The following is an 18,452-nucleotide window of genomic DNA, read 5'->3' on the forward strand; positions in this document are numbered from 1 at the left end:
AGTCCCTACTCTGAAAAGGTACATAAAGCCATCCAGATATATAGCTATAGAACCATTTTGATCAAACCTATGGCCTAAAGCAGCATGTTTTTATTACAGTACTGCTCATCCTACAATATTTTAGGAAATTGTATACTGTTTGCTTTTTAAAGCCTTGACCTAGGAGCACTTCCATTTATTATGTATGTATAATGTACTATATATGTACTGTGTATACTGTATATATACTGGAGAGAGAGTGAGAGAGAGAGAGAGAGAGAGAGAGAGAGAGAGAGAGAGAGAGAGAGATGTAAGTATATGTGTATATGTGATGATTGCTTCCTGGAGTCATGCAGATATATGTAGGCAATGGAATAATTTTGAATGGAACCCTATGGCCTATAGCAACATATTTTTATTACAATACTGCTTGCCCTACAATATTTTACAAAATTTTATACTGTATACATTGCAATATTAAAGCCTCGAAGTAGCAGCACTTCCATTTATTATGTATGTCTAATATAGAATATAGAGAGAGAAAGCGAGAGAGAGAGAGAGAGAGAGAGAGAGAGAGAGAGAGAGAGAGAGAGAGAGAGAAGTAAAAGTGTATATGTGATTATTACAGCTTGGATAACCTATAATTGTTTATATGTGTTATACATTAAACAATAAAAATAGCTATAGACCTACTGTACAACGATTCCCATAGCTATAAAGTCATGCAGATATATACAGGCAATATAATCATTTTGAATGGAACCCTGTGGCCTATAGCAACATATTTATTTTCAATACTGCTTGCCATACAATATTTTAGAAAAGTTGTTTATACTGTATACATTGCAATACTAAAGCCTCGAAGTAGCAGCACTTCCATTTGTTATGCATGTATAATGTTCAATATATAAATCGAGAGAAAGCACGAGAGATGTAAGTATAAGTGTATTTGTGATGATTGCAGCTTGGATAACCTATAATTGTTAATGTTATACAATGTAATAACGACATAGACCTACTGTACACTGACTCCCATATAGATATAAAGTCATGCAGATAGAACCATTTTGAATGGAACCCTATGGCCGCCCCATAGCAACATATTGTTATTTCAATACGGCTTGTACTACAATATTTTAGGAAAGTTTATACTGTATGCATTGCAATATTAAAGCCTTGAGGTTGCAGCAGAGAGAGAGAGAGAGATGTATATGTGATCATTGCAGCAGCATGCATAACCTGTAATTGTTTAGATGTGTCATACATAATACAATGAAATGTACAGACCTACTGTACACTGATTCCCATATAGATATGCAGACATGCAGATATATACAGGCAATAGAACCATTTTGAATGGAACCCTATGGCCTATAGCAACACATTTTTATTTCAATACTGCTTGCATTACAATATTTTAGGAAAGTTTATACTGTATGCATTGCAATATTAAAGCCTCGAAGTAGCAGCACTTCCATTTGTTATAGAATATATATATAGAAAGTGTTATCGGTGTATATGTGATGATTGCAGCCTGGATAACCTGCAATTGTTTAGATGTGGCATACATAATACAATGAAATACCTGTACAGACCTACTGTACACGGATTCCCATGCGATATAATCCTTATTTGCTCATGTTTTCTTGTAGATTCATGATAACTTCTTCATAGTATAATAGATGCCATTCATTTTTCTTGCCCTTACCGTTTGTTCTCTAATGTTCAGCAAACTTTGGCACGGCTATCATTTTATTATTCAGCTAAGATGAGTAATGTGCTAGCAGAGAAAATGGGCCAGGGGAAGGGTTAATATTCAGGAATAATTGTCATTATCCAGCGGACTCTCACAGGCTTCCGATCCTATCTCATTATATGAATAGATGCATATGCTCCCTGGTTCATTTTTTCCATTATTTTCAAGCTTTGCGCGCCTGGGTTATTAGATCAGCTTGAATGCTCTGCAAGATACCAGGGATCTTTTTTTTTTTTTCATTCGAGAATTTGTCCTCTTGCCGTGACTTTGACACTTAGGAGCGAAGGGCGTGTGTGGCCCTGACCTGGCACATTCCTGAGGATCTGCCCAGGTCCTGCACCCAGCTTGTGCTGTATAAGAATGCCGCCGGAACCTGGGCTATGCGATCACCACACAGCCGACTCAGCACCATAGACAGCTCCCAGTCCTTAGCCAGCCATGAGCGCCAGTCCGGAAAGGATCTCTTCTTACCGAAGACACTTCGATGAGTTCGCTGGGAGTTCGGTGATCAGGCTGAGGGTGAGCAGCCCATCTCCACCCAGACACAGGAGATCAACCAGCTATAGCAGAGAAACCTGTGAAGTACACACCGGTGGAAGGAGGACCGCCTCTGCTAGCCGCCGACCGCGCAGGTAAGTGCGCTTTCTGCTCTATGGGGTCTCTAATCCATCAAACTACTCCTTTTCAATCATTTCTATTCTTCTACTACTAACATGATGATTTGTACTTTTTCCCTTTTACTATATATATATATATATACTCTCTCTCTCATTCTGCATGTCTTTTTTTTTTACATATGTGTCAATTTTAAAAATTCTTCACATATTTTAAATTGCATCAATTCCCTTGTTTTTTTTAAGAGCCACAAATCATGATATCATTTCTCATTCTGTTGGATTTTCTAAACACTTAGCAAATCATTTAAAGGGGAATTTTGAATCATTTAAGAGGTTGATTGATATTAAAATTACCGTAAAAGGGGTTAAACTTACTGTAAATGAGTCATTGAGTAAATTGAGTAAATGAAATAAATTGAAATGAATAATCAAATGACTATTGAAATAATAATGTAATTATGAAAACTGTCAGTCAATTTCTGCTTTAGATGAAGATAGAAAAATAGTTGTATAATTAGCTGCAAAAAAAGGTAAGGGGATCAAACATAGAACATTTGTTAATCCTTTTTTTGGGAAAGCTTTGTAAAAAAAATCCATAAGAATGACTTTTTTGAGATAACTCATTACTTCTTAAAGCTGGTAGATAAAATTAGTGTAGACTAGCCATATAAATATTTTGTTCATAAGACTAGCCATGTAAAAATGTTGTTAATTAGTAAATAGTAATAAATGCTTAAAAGTCTACAATGACCTGTAAATCTATTTTTATATCAAAGCAAATTAACAATTATTTTTTTCTATTCCAAATCACTAATTCATGTGAAATATTTTTGAAATAATCAAAATGAGTACAAATAAAGAGGTTGCATGTTTATAAGGGGCAAATGCTAATAATTCAATTATTATTCATTCTGCCTTAAAAAAGTAGTGATCCAAAAATAGTGTGCTACAGTGTTTTTATAGTCGAAATGGAATTGCCCGTACAGACATTTTTTGAGTCAAGCATTAAAACAAAATTAAAGGATCTCACTTTTGGCACTATTTTATGTATCATTATTTATTGACTGTAGATGAACATTTTCATTTTAAATCTTCACTGTAATTTTACAATTTTCAAAGTGAAAATAATGTAACCTACACCAGTGTATTTGTAATAGATTGAACATTATTATGTTTTATTTTCAATTGGGACTTTTTTTAAACTAAAAAAATAAAAACATCTATTACAATTACTGGTAGAAAACTGCCTAATGCCAGGTTTTTAAACTTAGACAAAAATTTGACATATTGAATACCGTTATCATGATTTGATGAAATTAATGTTGAAGTTGTATCATTTTGCCCCAGTTAACATGTTTAAAACTAAAAAACAAAGAGCAAAATTAACACAGAAATGCTTTAATGTGAGCAAAGAGGAATTCCCAAAACTATGTTTATATTGCAGTGCAAATGTGCTGCTGATGCTTTATAAACAGACCTCATAATTATAGCACACGCATTATGTGATTTATGTGAAAAGTGTATAAAGGAAACTGTTTTCAAAACCAAGATAAACACTGTAGTGAAAACTATTGCCAGCAATTCTGGAAACTTGATTTCTGCTACTAACTTTACTAAAATATATTGCAATTTTATTGCTGCTGAATTATTGTGTGAAGTAGATGATTTTAGGTAATTCACTTAAACCCCAAATATTTGTGCACTTGTTATGTATATGGAAATCAACACACACACAGCACAGATGTATTTACAGAATGCTGGAGATGATTTGCATATGCATTCTTGCCCATTGGCAGAGTTTATAACCTATTTATTTTTTATACTAGACATACGAGTTAAAAGTGTAACAGGATTATAAATGTCAGTCTCACATCTTTATAGTAACCAAATGTATCAAAAATGTACCATTGCATTTGCTAATCTATAGTGAAAAAGAAAGGGCTTTCTTAGCAATGTTACAGAGCTATCAGGAAACTCAATTTAGCAGTTAAAATGATTTTTCCAGTTGCACTGAACATTGTTGGCAAGGTAATCTGGAGATTTTATGTCCTGGGAGATATTTGGTCCATGCTATTAGAAAAAAAAAAAAAACCCACTATACAGGCGATCAGACTTTTGTACTTTTAATATTAATGTCAATAATGGCCACTTTGCGTCTATCTTTATTTTGTTGAGCATTTGGGGTTAGTCACAAAAGGGTGAAGAGTTTGGAGAAGGCAGGAGAAGTGAACAATCTAGGACAACATAGCTGATTTGGAAAAAATCTCCAATTCATCTAACTTTCAAGTTCTTGTCCTAGATTGTTCACTTCTCCTGTCTTCTCCAAACTCTTCACCCTTTTGTGAATAACACTGTAGGAGTGTAATTATCTCAAAGCAGAATAATGCTAGCAATGTCACTATAGTAATCTACAATGTTCTGATAGTTGTATACCAACAATCAGAGTGTTAGATTCTGTCATTTCTGTAGACTGCATGCCGGCCCATTATTCTTTATCAAAAATGCTTGTGCTCAACTAGTTGTCAGTGGGTGATTATCTCTATGGGCAGAGAGTTTTTTGTATTGGTGGGGTCGTCACACTTTACAGATCTCTGTTGGATGGAAATAAATAAATTAAGGACATATGTACTTCTCTGCCTTTTTTTATATAAAGTAACTTTAACAAACCAAATACTACAAATAGTCTTATAGTGAGACACGTGTATACATTCTTCATTATGTATATGGATGTGTAATGTGTTGTCATTTTAATAAATAGTTCCTATAAAATAGCATTTGTGATTCAGTTAATTGTATACATAGTTTTGGTAATGGTTGTACAAAGATTGTGTAATAATATTATGTGTATGGCCAGCTTAAAAGCATTTGCATAATGTGTTTAGTGACCTGTTCGAATTGTCCATGCTATCTTTTCTCTAGTATGGTTTCATCTAGTTTTGGAGTTTTTCTGGGTCCTGTGGTGGACTTGGAAGCAGCCAGTGCAGCGAACCAAGAATTTCTGACTACCAGGAACAGTGAGAAGCGTGAGATGATTATTCTGAATGACCGCCTGACTAAATACATAGAAAGGGTAAAGAACTTGAATCTCCTTTTTTTTTTTCTTTTATTAATCCAAAAAGACCAGTCTTGCTGTAATGCAATATACAATGTCACCCACTACATATTTTAAACCCTGTGAATCTAACAGAATGGGGTGCTGTATTCAAGTACTTATATATCTACGCAAGCATGGCCAGGTTATTTCTATTTATCAGTGAATTTATAATGAGCTAACTTCTCAATGAAAAGAGGCAAGTTTCAGGGCTACAACACAGAGCATTTTCCAACGTGCTGGACATATGTGCTATGAGCAATTCTGATTTTCAAAGTGTACATTACTGCTCCCTAGCATAGATCTTAATGACAGTTACATGATCCAGTTTTTTTCTAGATACTATTATATATATATCGGTGGCCTAAGGCTGCTGGCTGCCTGCTGATGGGGGGGGGGTTGGAGGGGCAATCAATAGGGCAGGGTTTGAAAACCTGTCTTGATTACTATTGTTTCTTCTTGGCACCTGTGCCCAAGTCCCTGCTCCCATCCCTCCTCTCTACATTGAAAGTACTTGTAAGCTTGGCCAAACTGAGCTTACAGTTGATAGATAGGTCTACAGTGCTCTTCAATGCTTGCAGTTCAATTGTTCCTATAGGGCTGACCACTAAAGTCAATGGGCAATTTACAATAAAAATGACATGTAACTTTATTTACAAGATGTTATATCAGCTATCACAATGGGTCTGATAACATTAATCAGTACACTAGGTTTATTCATATAAGGTCACCATTTTACAAAACAACATTTCTGAAATGAGAAAAGCTACAAAAAGAAAAGCTAACTAATAAGGGACAATGTTTTTTGATGACAATATATATTGGCTTATGTGCTTGTATATCCTATAGGTCAGGGACTTGGAACAACAGAATGCCACCGCACAGGTTGAGCTTGATGCGCTCCGCAGTCGCAGCAACGTACCATCCTCTCTTCGAACTCTGTATGAGGAGCAATTGCGGGACCTCCAAAGGGAGGCAGAACAGGCCCGGAATCACAGGGTAACGTATATAACTGGGCCAGTCCCTGGGGATATATTTGGTGTATACAAATTTATCTATATGTTCTGTCTGTTATTCTTTCTGTCTGCCTATCTCCAAATACCATCTATAGTGGCCCCCCTGCTGTTGTAGCCCTATCAGGCAAGGCTGCTCACTGTTTACAGATGTATGTATACATGCTGTATATTATATTTTGTGTGTAAATACAATAAATATGTGCAAGATAGATAGATAGATAGATAGTATTTTCTATTTTCTTCCTACATGTTTTTTCTGTGATAAAAATAGCTGGGCTGGGAAATGAGCTCTCTGGTGCCGAATATGACACAAACACATTGGCCTTTTAACCTTCAATCTGTTGAGTATTAGGATGTCTATAAATCTTTACTTGCTGAAAGACCATGCACGGAAAGTTATAGGCATTGTTGTACCACATGTCACTTCTCCTCAGCTGTCTTTAACACCAGATCATAATGCAAATGTAAACCTGAGTGTGAAATGCTTTGTTTGTGGAGGAGGTTGTGTTGAAACTAGCTCTCCTATTTGAGGTACTCGGGACGCCTGTGCAGACTTCTGTTAGGGCACAAGCTGTTCAGGCAGTATTTTACAAGCTCATGCATTGAGCACACTGGGAGATTTGAAATAATGGCATTATAATGGGTCTCTAGCTACTATTACATTGAAAATCATTGGCTTTTATGGCCAGTTCCCCCATTATAATCCATCACTCATTGCCTGGTCCAAAGGAATAACAACCAGTGGGTATTGAAAACAATAGTAGAAGGCCCCACATGGGGTCATTTGATTATAGGCACAAGGGAGCATGTCTGACAGAAGTTAGTATTGGTGTCTTCTTACTGTACTGGGCATAGATGTGTTGAAACCCCAGACAGCTCTCCTCTGGCACTGATTGGATTAGAAGGGGGACGCTGTAGGTTAGCCAGGCATAAGAAGATTCTGCTTTATTTAACAGGATGTAGCAGTGGCTGCCAAGTCATCAGTGTCTGAGGAACTCAGCGCCGTAAAGAAACGCTATGAAGATGCAGTCGAGGCAAGGAAAAAAGCTGAAGGCGACATTGAAGCATTCCGCCCTGTAAGGAGCTGTCTTTATCATCCTCACTCACCTTGTATGCAGCATCCCAGGCATTGTCTTTAGCATATACATATCACCCTGATTTTTATTATGAAAATTGGTTTGAATCCTGTCTTAACCCTTTCAGTAAAAGTCAGGGATTGCGCAGACATGACCCCCTGGCAGAAAAAAAAAATGTTGTTGTTTTTCATAAACAGGGGCATATTTGTAAGGAGGTCTAGAACCAAGCTCTATAATATAAAAAGACACATAATAAGGCTAATTTATAAAGTGATCATTTCTACTAGTGGGAAAAATGAAAAGATTGTGACACCCAAACCAATGTTTCAGTTATGAGTGGATGTTTCATCCCTGCACATCTTTCTTGCTTTTGCAGATTGCAGGGGGGCATTTTTAGACACAGCTTCCATCTGTGCTGCACACTATCCAGTCTCACGTTTCTAGGCGGAATTTTACTTCTTCTGGTGCATGCTTTATAATGTAAAACACATGAAAGGAAGAATGAGGCTTCCTTACATTGTCCATTGCAGACAGACAAGGGTAAACAATGAAACACAAAGTCATAAGACATGCTTGTGCGCTTCAGCAAGTCATTGTCTACCCAAAAGTAAAATTTCAGTTTGGGATGAACCCTGGGGCTTTAAATGGCACAAATAGTTTCTATGTGCAATCATTTAGTTATTGTATTTATATGTTTTAAAATGCCTCCCACACACATATTATTCTGTATGTAGAATTTAGGCATAAGGGCCTATGTCAACCTGCAGACAAAAAAATAATCTGATGGTCTAATTAGCACCTCCTTGCTCTTTTCGTTCATGGCAAGCTGCCGATGGCGGCATATTTTCAGAGCAGCATTCTATGTAAAGCATACACTCCCCTCTTTTGCAAACTCATTGCTGATTGTGGAAATATAGAGCCTTGGGCACTTCGATCTGCCAGACATGATTCCCTAGACTTTGTAAATCATTGTAAAATCACTTCGGAGAGGGCTAATATCTAACAGGCATATAGCAAACAGAAGTGACTGTTTATGAACATGAAATATGTGATAAACCCATGCAACCAGGGTGTTTCCTGAACAATAAACTCAGCCTCCCTGTAAATAGTTCACATGCTTCGTAATCCACTAGGCTAGCAGACACAATAGTTGTAAGTCATAGAGGTTGATACACTAAATGAGAACCTTTACTTAGCTTTGTGACTAAAGTAAAGCTAAACTTGCTTGAGTCATCCAATCATATGCAAGGCAAAAGCCATTTTTTTCCATTCAATTTCCCTGCACATGATTGGTCATTTAAAATTAACATAACTGTACTCACAGAGCTTATTGATCGTTCACTGAACTTCTTCTAATTCTTTGTAAATTAACCCCTTAGCGACACTGTCCATTGGGTTGATTTACTAAAAGCAAATAGGCTGTTCACTTTGCAAGGGAATTTTCTCCTAGCAGGGGAATTTTCACCGTACCTTAGTGAATAGAGCTGAAAATTAATTACTAATCACATGCATTGAAAGTTTAAAAAACCCAGTATATTTGCTTGCACATGATTGGATGATGGAAGTCAGCAGAGCTTTACGCTATTCACTAAGCCAAGGCAAAAGAAAAGGTACAACCTATTTGTCCTAAAGTGTTATTAAATCCTAAAGTGAAAAAACGATAAAGTGTTGTAGACCATTGCAGTTACCTTGTTTGCTGTGTGATTTTTCTTTCAGGCTTGTGGTTGCTCGGTGTTCATTCTATTAAAATGCTGTCTTTCCAAGTTATTTTGTTCAGGTGGCTCCATTCCCTTACAGGGTTCCATGAAGGCACCCTGGCATGTGTACATTAACACAGCTTTCCTGAAAGCCTAACATGACAAGTCACTCCCCTGCTCCCCACATCTCTCAGTGTGCACATGCCACCCTCCAGCTCCCTCTTGTCTCTCCTCAGTGCTTACACAGCACTCTCCAGCTCCCTCTCCTCTCATCAGGGCACATGTTCCACCGTCCAGCTCCCTCTCCTCTTTCCTCAGTGAGCAGGCACCACTTTCCAGCTCCCTCTCCTCAGTACGCATGTGCCACCTTCCAGCTCGGCTTCCCTCAACTTCCTATCCAGTACAAGATCACAAGAGTCGTCTCCAGCAGTTGTCCATCTACTAGTTTGGAGAAGGGAGGAAGAGGGTGCAGGGGAATGCCTTGCCTTGCTGTGCCTGTGGAGACACACAGCTTTCTAGCACACACAAGGGTGACTCCATAGAACCCTGCAGGGAAAGGAGCCACCCAAAAACATATTAGGGCTAGTGGTCAGGGGACCAACTGATTATGCAGCAAACTAAAACGTTTAAACATAAAGAAGCAGCATCCCTTGGAAAACTCTTTGACAAATAGTAAATCTGAGCTTGTTCTGTTTGGCTGGTTAGTAACTAACCTAAACATCAAATGGTAGAATAGAATTGTTGAAAAATATTTACAGTAATGATGATTATTTTTGATCATGAGATTTTTCTGTCACTATTGGTGACATTCTTGGAGTTAGAAATGATAAACTCAGCTCCATCTGTGTCTGCCATTTTGCCCATATGTAATCTAAAGTACTACAGAATTAATATTAGAACAGACTTTAAACTGAACATAGGTCCCATGCTCTGGATACAAATTCATTACAGCAGTTATTTAAAAAAGTATTTTTTATAAACAACAATGCAGAACAATGCAGACAAGCAGACATAACTTTTATGTTAAATGTCTGCATAGTACAGGTTTTGAGAAATTCATCGGCTTCAGAAAAATACCCAACAATAATTTCTGTTAAAATGAAACTAAAAGTCAAAACAAAACATTGCCTAGTTACAGCTGGCAGCGCTGGGGATTTCCTCCAGGCCTAACTGCAGATTAATTAAGGTTACCTGCAATATAATTTATAAATACATCAGTGCTTTTTAATAATATCTATATTTCAAAGTGGAATTCAATTATGCTGTACCGCATAAGCTGAAAAGTAGATATTGAATATTGCGTATTTCCTTTGATAAAAACAAAACTGAGAAAATCAGTAGCAAGAAAAATATTCATAGTTACCTGCAATATGTTAAGTTTAGAATAAATTATGATGACCCACAATTGCCAGTTGCAGCCTCTTCTTTAATGGCATGCTTCAGTTTTCAGTTACACAGCTACAGTATTTTTTAAATTGTCTTAAAATATTTTTTTTAAACTGCTGAATGCAGAAAATAAATTGCAGTGATCTGATGATATTTTATATTGCCAAATAAATGGCTGTGGTCTGGTGATTTGTGCATTACATTCCTAAATAGCTGCCCATAATATAATGATTTGAGTATATCAGTACTAAATTAATGGTAATCGTTTGGTGAATTGTGTTGGCTGATGAATCTGTTGCATTATAATAGCTGTGATTGGAGATTTGTGTAGGCTAGGTTATCTTTTATATTACTAATACTTTAAACCACACATAGCTCTATATATGATAAGCAGCATGAAAATTAACAGATCAATGGGTTGTTTGCTCTGTAGGATGTAGATTCTGCCACCGCAGGACGAATTGCACTGGAAAAGCAGTTGGCAAGTTTGGAAGCAGAGATAGCCTTCTTGCAGAGGGTCCATGGAGAGGTATTGTATATAATATTCTTCTGGTGTGTGTGCGTTATTTTGGCCTCTGCTCACTCTTTTCTATCTGTCAATCCAGGAAATTGAAGAATTGATGAAGCAAATCTACAATATGACCGCCTCTTGTGATCTGGCATTCTCCATCCCAGACTTTGCTGCTGCTCTGAGGGACATTCAGACAGAATATGAAGAAATTGCAGCCAAGAACCTGCAGGTTAAAATTAGAGTTCATCCTGTTCAGGGGAAAAATATCTAACGTGATGTCAGTTGCTACTTAACAAATATTTCTAGCCAAATAAAAGATTGTTCGTCTTGTATATATTAAATCAGAATGTAGCCATTGGACATCTCTGACAATTCTCATAGACTGATGCACAAAACTAACTCCTAGCTAGGCTCATTAACCCCTGCTCTGCCAGGGAAAATGTCTGCAGAGTGGAAAGTGCAAGGCTGCAGGGTGTCCTGATTCTGTAGAATCGCTTTGCTGCAAGGTGGTTAATTAAAGAGTTTGGTGTTCATGAGACCTTAATGAACCCTTCTTTTGGGAGACCTGACATTACATGTCTTCATCCCCCTTGTTCATATCTTCTTCTGCCTTTCCCCCCAGGAGATGGACGAGTGGTACAAAAGCAAATTTGTTGACTTCAATCAAGCTTCTACAAAGCATGCGGAAAACGCGAGACATTACAGAGGAGACATGGCAAACTGCAAGAGAAGCGTAAGTGGAGCTAGAAAGGCCTTGGAGCTCATATGTCACTTCATGTGGAGCCTGTATCGTGATTTCACTAACATAGGGAATGTGACCGTTCTCTCTGCTGCTATCTGGGTTGTGTGTGAGGGAGCTTGGGATTTTTGACTGTTTGTGTTGAGGTATAAGGCCCAGTAATAGCAGGAAGACCATTAAGTATAGGGCTTATGCAGATTTTAACAAGATATCTCATGTTTATATAATTAGCATTGCAAGATTTTCAATGCAATACAATTCAAAATTCGGGTGTATGAGCTGAACTACTTTCCTTCATATTGAGTTGCAGACTACCTACACAATATACTGTATGTGACCATTATATATCAGCAACTGTATTTCTAAAAGGATTCAATAATTGATAGGTAGGACTAGAAGTGAATATTTAATAGGATACATAATGTGTAGTTACCTATACAAACCATACAGGTTGCAGCTTCTATCAGTTTAGAGTCAGAACAGTGAAAGATTATTTTTTACTTTTATGCTGGTCTCTGCATTATTAAAAACAGGCCAGTAGACCATACATAATGATGTGAAAACATGAGATATGCAAATTAATTATGAATAAATATATATATAAATTGCATGCAGGGATGAGTGAACTGAACAAAGTTTGGTTCGCTGGGCATTTGCTGGACCCAGTGGGAAATCTGTGAACCCCAAACATAGCATTTGAATGCCATTAAAGTCCATGAATGATGGGTCTTTTTTTTAAATAAAAATTTGCAAGCTTTTGCTAAATAAATGGCATGGGTATCTGGGCAGTGACATTTTCTAAGAAATACCATTTGGAGTAGGGAAGGATTAAAACCCCCTGTCAGTTTATTTTTTGGTATCTGTGTCTACTTGGGGAGATTTTCCTTCACATCTTGTACCAGAGATGCAACGTGAAGTAAGAGGAAATCTCTACAAAGTGTGGGCAATTCCTCTCTTAGACATCGGCCACCAAAACAGTTGTGCCCATTGGAAGATTTCCCCTCATTTCTTTTTCTGGTGGCAACTCTAAAATTTTGCATCTCCCATCACTTTCTCTCTTGAGGACAATGCTCATCATAACAAAAAGAGAGGACACAAACAACAAAAAAAACTTAGTAGATGTTCTAATCCATCTCAACTCTATCCAGATCTACAAAGAAAACAACATTTTGACTGTACCTAGACTTCACCACCCCGCAGACACCAATACACGTTTATTGATTTTTCATATACTAAATCTGAATCAGTTAAGTCTACACCATAGCTTGTTTACTTGCTTATTATTCCTTCTTTTGAACACTCAGCTATCAGTTAAAAGCTAGTGGAAAAGTTAAGAATAGAGTAGTTTGCTGTGGAAAAGTAGGTGTAGCTTTGCAGGTTTGTACTTTTACAATAGCAAACCATTAGTATTGTTTAAAAGATTGGCTAAAGATAGTTGAAGTGATCCACTGCAAGCAACACAGTCCCTAAATCTTCAGAATTTATCATTAACAAGCAGGAAAATGTAAAGTTGTTGTCCAATGTCTGAGAGAATGAAACCCTGTAACTGAAGCAACTATCTCAGTGGATCCAAAATTGAAAAATGGGAGTGATTTTTAAAATGTCATACTCAAGTGATTCTAAAAAAGCCATAGGAAAATGAAATTCCAAAACATTTTTACTTTTGCAATTCATTGTTTAGGACATAACACATAACCACTTTTTAAGTCCTGAAAAAAGGAAAACAGGTTCATTTAATTTCTTTTATAAATAAGAGAAGGTTTTTATTTATATGTTTCAAAGTGCAAAGTGCTACAAAATATGCCAGACACTAAGAATAGAACCTTGTAATTATAATATTTGAATGGGGTGATGTATGCTTCCCTATGTAGTTAATGTGATACAGGTGGTGTAGTTTAGCTGTGAATAATGTGATAATGAAAGCATAAAAACTGTTTACAGTACAGGATAAAAGGCAAATAAAAAAATTGATACAAAACAAGGACCACATTTATTTCAATAAAAGTACAGGCCCTAAAACCCATTAAAAAGTCTCATCTTAGGAAAAAAAATAGGTAGCCATGCTACTATTTCATGGCAGAGCAACATAGTTGCTTTAAAAGCAAGTTACTTATAGGGCACTTACCCTTAGTTGGTACAATCCCCTTCCCTAGCATCTCTGGCAAGGCCTATACATACCTGTCCTCGCTCCACCAAGATCTTTCTTGCATCCTTTGTTAAGACATATATCTTTTCCTTCCAATTCATCCCAGTTGGGGCTCAGTTGTCCCATGACTTCCATTCATGTGTACACCACCTTTTAGTTCCTGGAATGACTATAAACTATCCTCTAGTATCAATGATCACATCTGATTAACGATGTACATACATTTTTGCAGCTTTGACAGCCATTTGGACTGATATATGCCAAACTGATTTTAAAACAAACTATTTAGAATATGTGAGTGATTTGTAGATATTTTGCATAAAGCATAACCAATTCTGATGAGTAGTGCACAAAGCTAAGTCCCTTGCATCATCAACATCTAATTGTATTGACCTAATTGTAGTTATCATGTGTTAACTGAAAGTTTTGTGATGTTTGATAAATTTGATAATAGCCATAGCTGACTAAATTTAATAATGTCTGTGTTGCCCGAAATCTCACAGTATTACTATTATTCCAACATAATGCAGCAAAGGAATACAAGTAGAATATGATTTGCTATGGACAATACCAACAGTTCTTTTTTTCTGAAGCTTTTATAAATAAATATCTACAGGCAGTAAATGATTTACAGATCTGCTGGTACTATCCGACAAGCTAAATGATCTTTCCACAAAAATATACGTTTAAAAATTCATATTTGGACCTATGGAGAACGGGCTTGGAGCACTCAGCAGACATCTCTGACTTGCCCCTTAAGTAGGAAAACAATAATGAAATTCCAACCTGGCTGATTAATGCTCCATGAGGTTTCCATGAGGTGCAATTTTATTTCTGCAAGGTCTATACAATAAACACAGTTTTATGAATCCCTTACTATATTAAAATAATTTCACTGTTACTAAATTTACTTAAGGAGTAGAGACTTTTTAGTTAGGAAATGTAAAAGAGAACTATGGGGTAAGTGATTTTCCCCATAGCTCTCTTAAGGGCCAAAACTCAGTATATCGCGAGCAACAGGATGCGGTATACTTAGACCGCCGCAGCAGGGATGGATCCCAACATTACTGTCGAGATCCACCCAGCTGCATGAGTGACAGAGGGCTCTACCTATCTAGAGGCAGAGCCAGCTGTACCCGCCCCCTCCCCCATCCGTTCCTCCAGTCAGCGCTGGAGGTCAGAGAGGGGAAGGGGGAATCCCTGCAGGGAGCAGTGACTGGCAGTCACGTCTCTCTGCAGGGAAATGATTGAGAAGTGAACGAGCAACGGTATGTGTTCGCTCACTTTCCGATCTATTGAGCCGACATGTGACAGTTTCATTGTCACACATCGGCTCGAACTATGAGGATGAGTGATTGTTACTCACCTCATGGTTATCCTTTAATGTTTACTGAGCCTAAATTAATGAAGCTGTGTCCATTTCAACCAACCAGTCATATGCTAACAATAATCCTATTTTTTTAAAATCTCCTTATACATGATCGGACATTCAAAATAAACACAGATCTACATTATTTACTAACGTTCACTTTTTTAAATGAAACATACATTTTACAAAGTGACCAGTCAACACCATTCTGCCTGTTTATTAAATTGTAATTACCCATAATAAAACAGTTATTCAATATCTTATAGATTAAAGGCAAAGAATCAGAACTTCTATCACTGAAGAACAAGAATGCAGCATTAGAGGCCCAATTGAAAGAAAATCAGGAAAAGAACAGGTTGGAGATAGAGGAGCTACAGGTAGGTGGATGGTCTTTGAAACTGCTTCCTGGTATTCTGGTGGCTTATTTTCTCACCATGACCCAGCACACACCCAACTTTTCACATCCTGCTTTCAGGAACGAATCAGAAAATTAGAAGAAGACCTGAAATCATTGAAGGAGAAAATTGCTTTACACTTACGGGAATATCAAGATCTGTTGAGTGTTAAAATGGCTTTGGATATTGAGATTGCCACATACAGGTCAGAGTCAACAGCTTGTACTTTATTCAATTTCCTATTCATCATACTAGAGATATAGTTAAGCTGATGCAAAAAGGAATTGTACGTCATGCAAATGTATTTTAATAAATGTTATTATTATATTATTAACAACAGCTACTGTCACACAAATGGTTCATAACAAATGAACTAATATTATAAATATGAAAACTGTGGACATAAAAGTGCCTTCTGTGACAATCACTATAATAATGCTCCTGCATCTAGCAGCTGGTTTTATGTTACTTACATTCATGATAAAGGGTCTGCCCACACTGATGTCATAGAACTGAATGTCATTAGAAGGGTTTGGATGAACCAGTAAACTAGAAGTTGCTCTGGCACCTAAAGGATTACCAAACGTTATATTTTAGAATCCTGCCGCTAGTAATCAAATTATTTTCCTCTTTATTTTTACTTTCACCTATGAAATCATAGAGCATTTGCTCTCAAAGAACAAATCTGCATACTAAAACTGGGTTCTATAAATATGTATTTTCTTTGTCTCAGGCAACTTATTGAGGGTGAGGACACCAGACTTGCCACATCAGTGAGTGGAGTCTTTCTCCAGGGTAAGGTATCAGGAGGTTTGCAGATAAGTTCCACGGAGAGTGTATCCCAGACATTGGAGAAGAAAGAGAAGACGACTGTCTAATAAAGTAAGTGGGTGTATTAGGAAGTGTTTGTGGCATTTTACACTTGGTACTAGTTTAATGTGTTCTAACTTTTGCTTTATGTCAGTTAATAGTTAAAATAGAGCAAGGAGAAAGCAAGAGGACGTGATTGTGAGGAGAAGGAAAATACACATGATCTGTTCTGCAAGACCTATCTCTAGGTGGCTGGAAGCATGATTCTGCCCTCTTTGATCTTACTGATGTATCTGCTAATGTGCTATGGAGCTTGCATTTTAACCGTATTATATGTAATCCTATACAGATTTGTATGGTTTTGCTAAATAAACACATGAGCATTCATTATGGCAAACTGTTTCTTAAAGAAAATACTGATCAGATTTATCTTTAGCATTCATGCTTTGAAAGATTCAAAAAATATACATGCATATGTGCTAAGTAATGTTCTAGGTATACATTACCTGCAACACAGGGAAACAAAGTCTCTTCTCCGAGGTCGTCATTTGCTGACTTTGGAAGTCACTGCAGATTACAAACAATTATTTCATAGATAAAAGTAAGCAGAATCAGACAAGGAAACATACTTAACACAGGTAATGATAGCAAACTTTAGAAAATGTTGCTTTACCCTTTATTTGTAGTTACGCTAACTGGGAAAAACTGTCAGTATTCGAATATAGAAGGTACAAGATACAAAGAGGTATTTGGAGTGGTTTATAAGGCACGAGGTAAAAAACAAGGAGAATGAGAATCGGGTTTCTGAGAGGCTAGGAGCTCTCAAAATAACACATAAGACTAGGTACAATGAAAGAAGAAAAACAAACAGACTGACAATACTGGAAATTAGTCAGAATAAATGACTTTTTAAATGTGAAAGTTTGTTGTTATAAAAGGCTTCACACACTATTTGAGATAACTGGGTCTCATAAAGATGCAGTAGGAAATAATGAATGTTGAAGTGGTATTACACACACCTCATGACAGTGAATCAGGTCACAATGCACAAAAAAAGATGAACAATGACTGTACCAATGGAAACCACCGTCTGCTGGTCCTAACACTGAAGAATGTCTGGATAAATATCACAAGCAAATAAAGCATATATGAAATAAATTAAGTCATTTATCTCATGGCATAAATGCAATTAAATGTATGTTGAAAGACCATTGTACAAAATGTGCTGGATATATAAAAAGAAAAGAGGTATAGCAAAAAAAAAGCACTGGAGCTTTCATTTTTAAATATACAGGACCGTGTGACTGATCAAGTGTTGTTCCATTTTATACAGAAGATTAATTTAAGTGTTAACTTGTTAAAAACTAACTTTTATTGTGTATGAACATTATCTACTTGCAAAACCGACATGGATGCATGGTGGTGGAGGTAGGTCTAGACAGGATATGAGATTTGAACACTTGCCACCAAAAATATTTGTCTCTATGCTATGTTAATTTAACACACCAGAAACTAGAAAGCAGACATGTGGGCATGGACCTTTAACCTCCAAGAACAAACCAAATTTTACTCTAAGTAACCATATGCCTAATTTATCACTTAGTCCTAACACTTATCATGCTTAAACTGTTCTTTCTCCTAATGTTAACACTTAACTCACTGCCTAAAATTAACCTTTCTCACCACAATTTAGCCCCTAATCTATTTCTGACAGTTAACAATTAACCTTTAATCACGCCATAAAGTGAGCATCCTAATACCTAGCCTAACTCTGAAATGTACCCCTTGTCAGACTGACATTGGTCCCTGTCTTGCAGAGAGATAAATGGTGATTGAATAGGCAGAAAGCCTGCACAGCCTCAAT

General features: G+C 36.8%; 1 protein-coding gene across 1 annotated transcript; it reads left to right on the plus strand.

The window, feature by feature from the left end:
- Nucleotides 1–2,173: 2,173 nt before the first annotated feature.
- Nucleotides 2,174–16,656, plus strand: LOC108793963 (desmin-like). Its single transcript, XM_018564927.1, has 10 exons — nucleotides 2,174–2,367; nucleotides 5,272–5,422; nucleotides 6,293–6,442; nucleotides 7,416–7,535; nucleotides 11,052–11,147; nucleotides 11,224–11,358; nucleotides 11,752–11,862; nucleotides 15,650–15,760; nucleotides 15,859–15,983; nucleotides 16,512–16,656. The coding sequence occupies exons 1-10, from the start codon at nucleotides 2,174–2,176 to the stop codon at nucleotides 16,654–16,656; spliced, it is 1,338 nt and encodes a 445-aa protein (XP_018420429.1).
- The last annotated feature ends 1,796 nt before the right edge of the window (nucleotides 16,657–18,452 follow it).

This window comes from Nanorana parkeri, unplaced genomic scaffold, assembly GCF_000935625.1.
Source record: "Nanorana parkeri isolate BGI_ZX_2015 unplaced genomic scaffold, ASM93562v1 scaffold795, whole genome shotgun sequence".
Lineage (NCBI taxonomy): Eukaryota > Metazoa > Chordata > Amphibia > Anura > Dicroglossidae > Nanorana > Nanorana parkeri.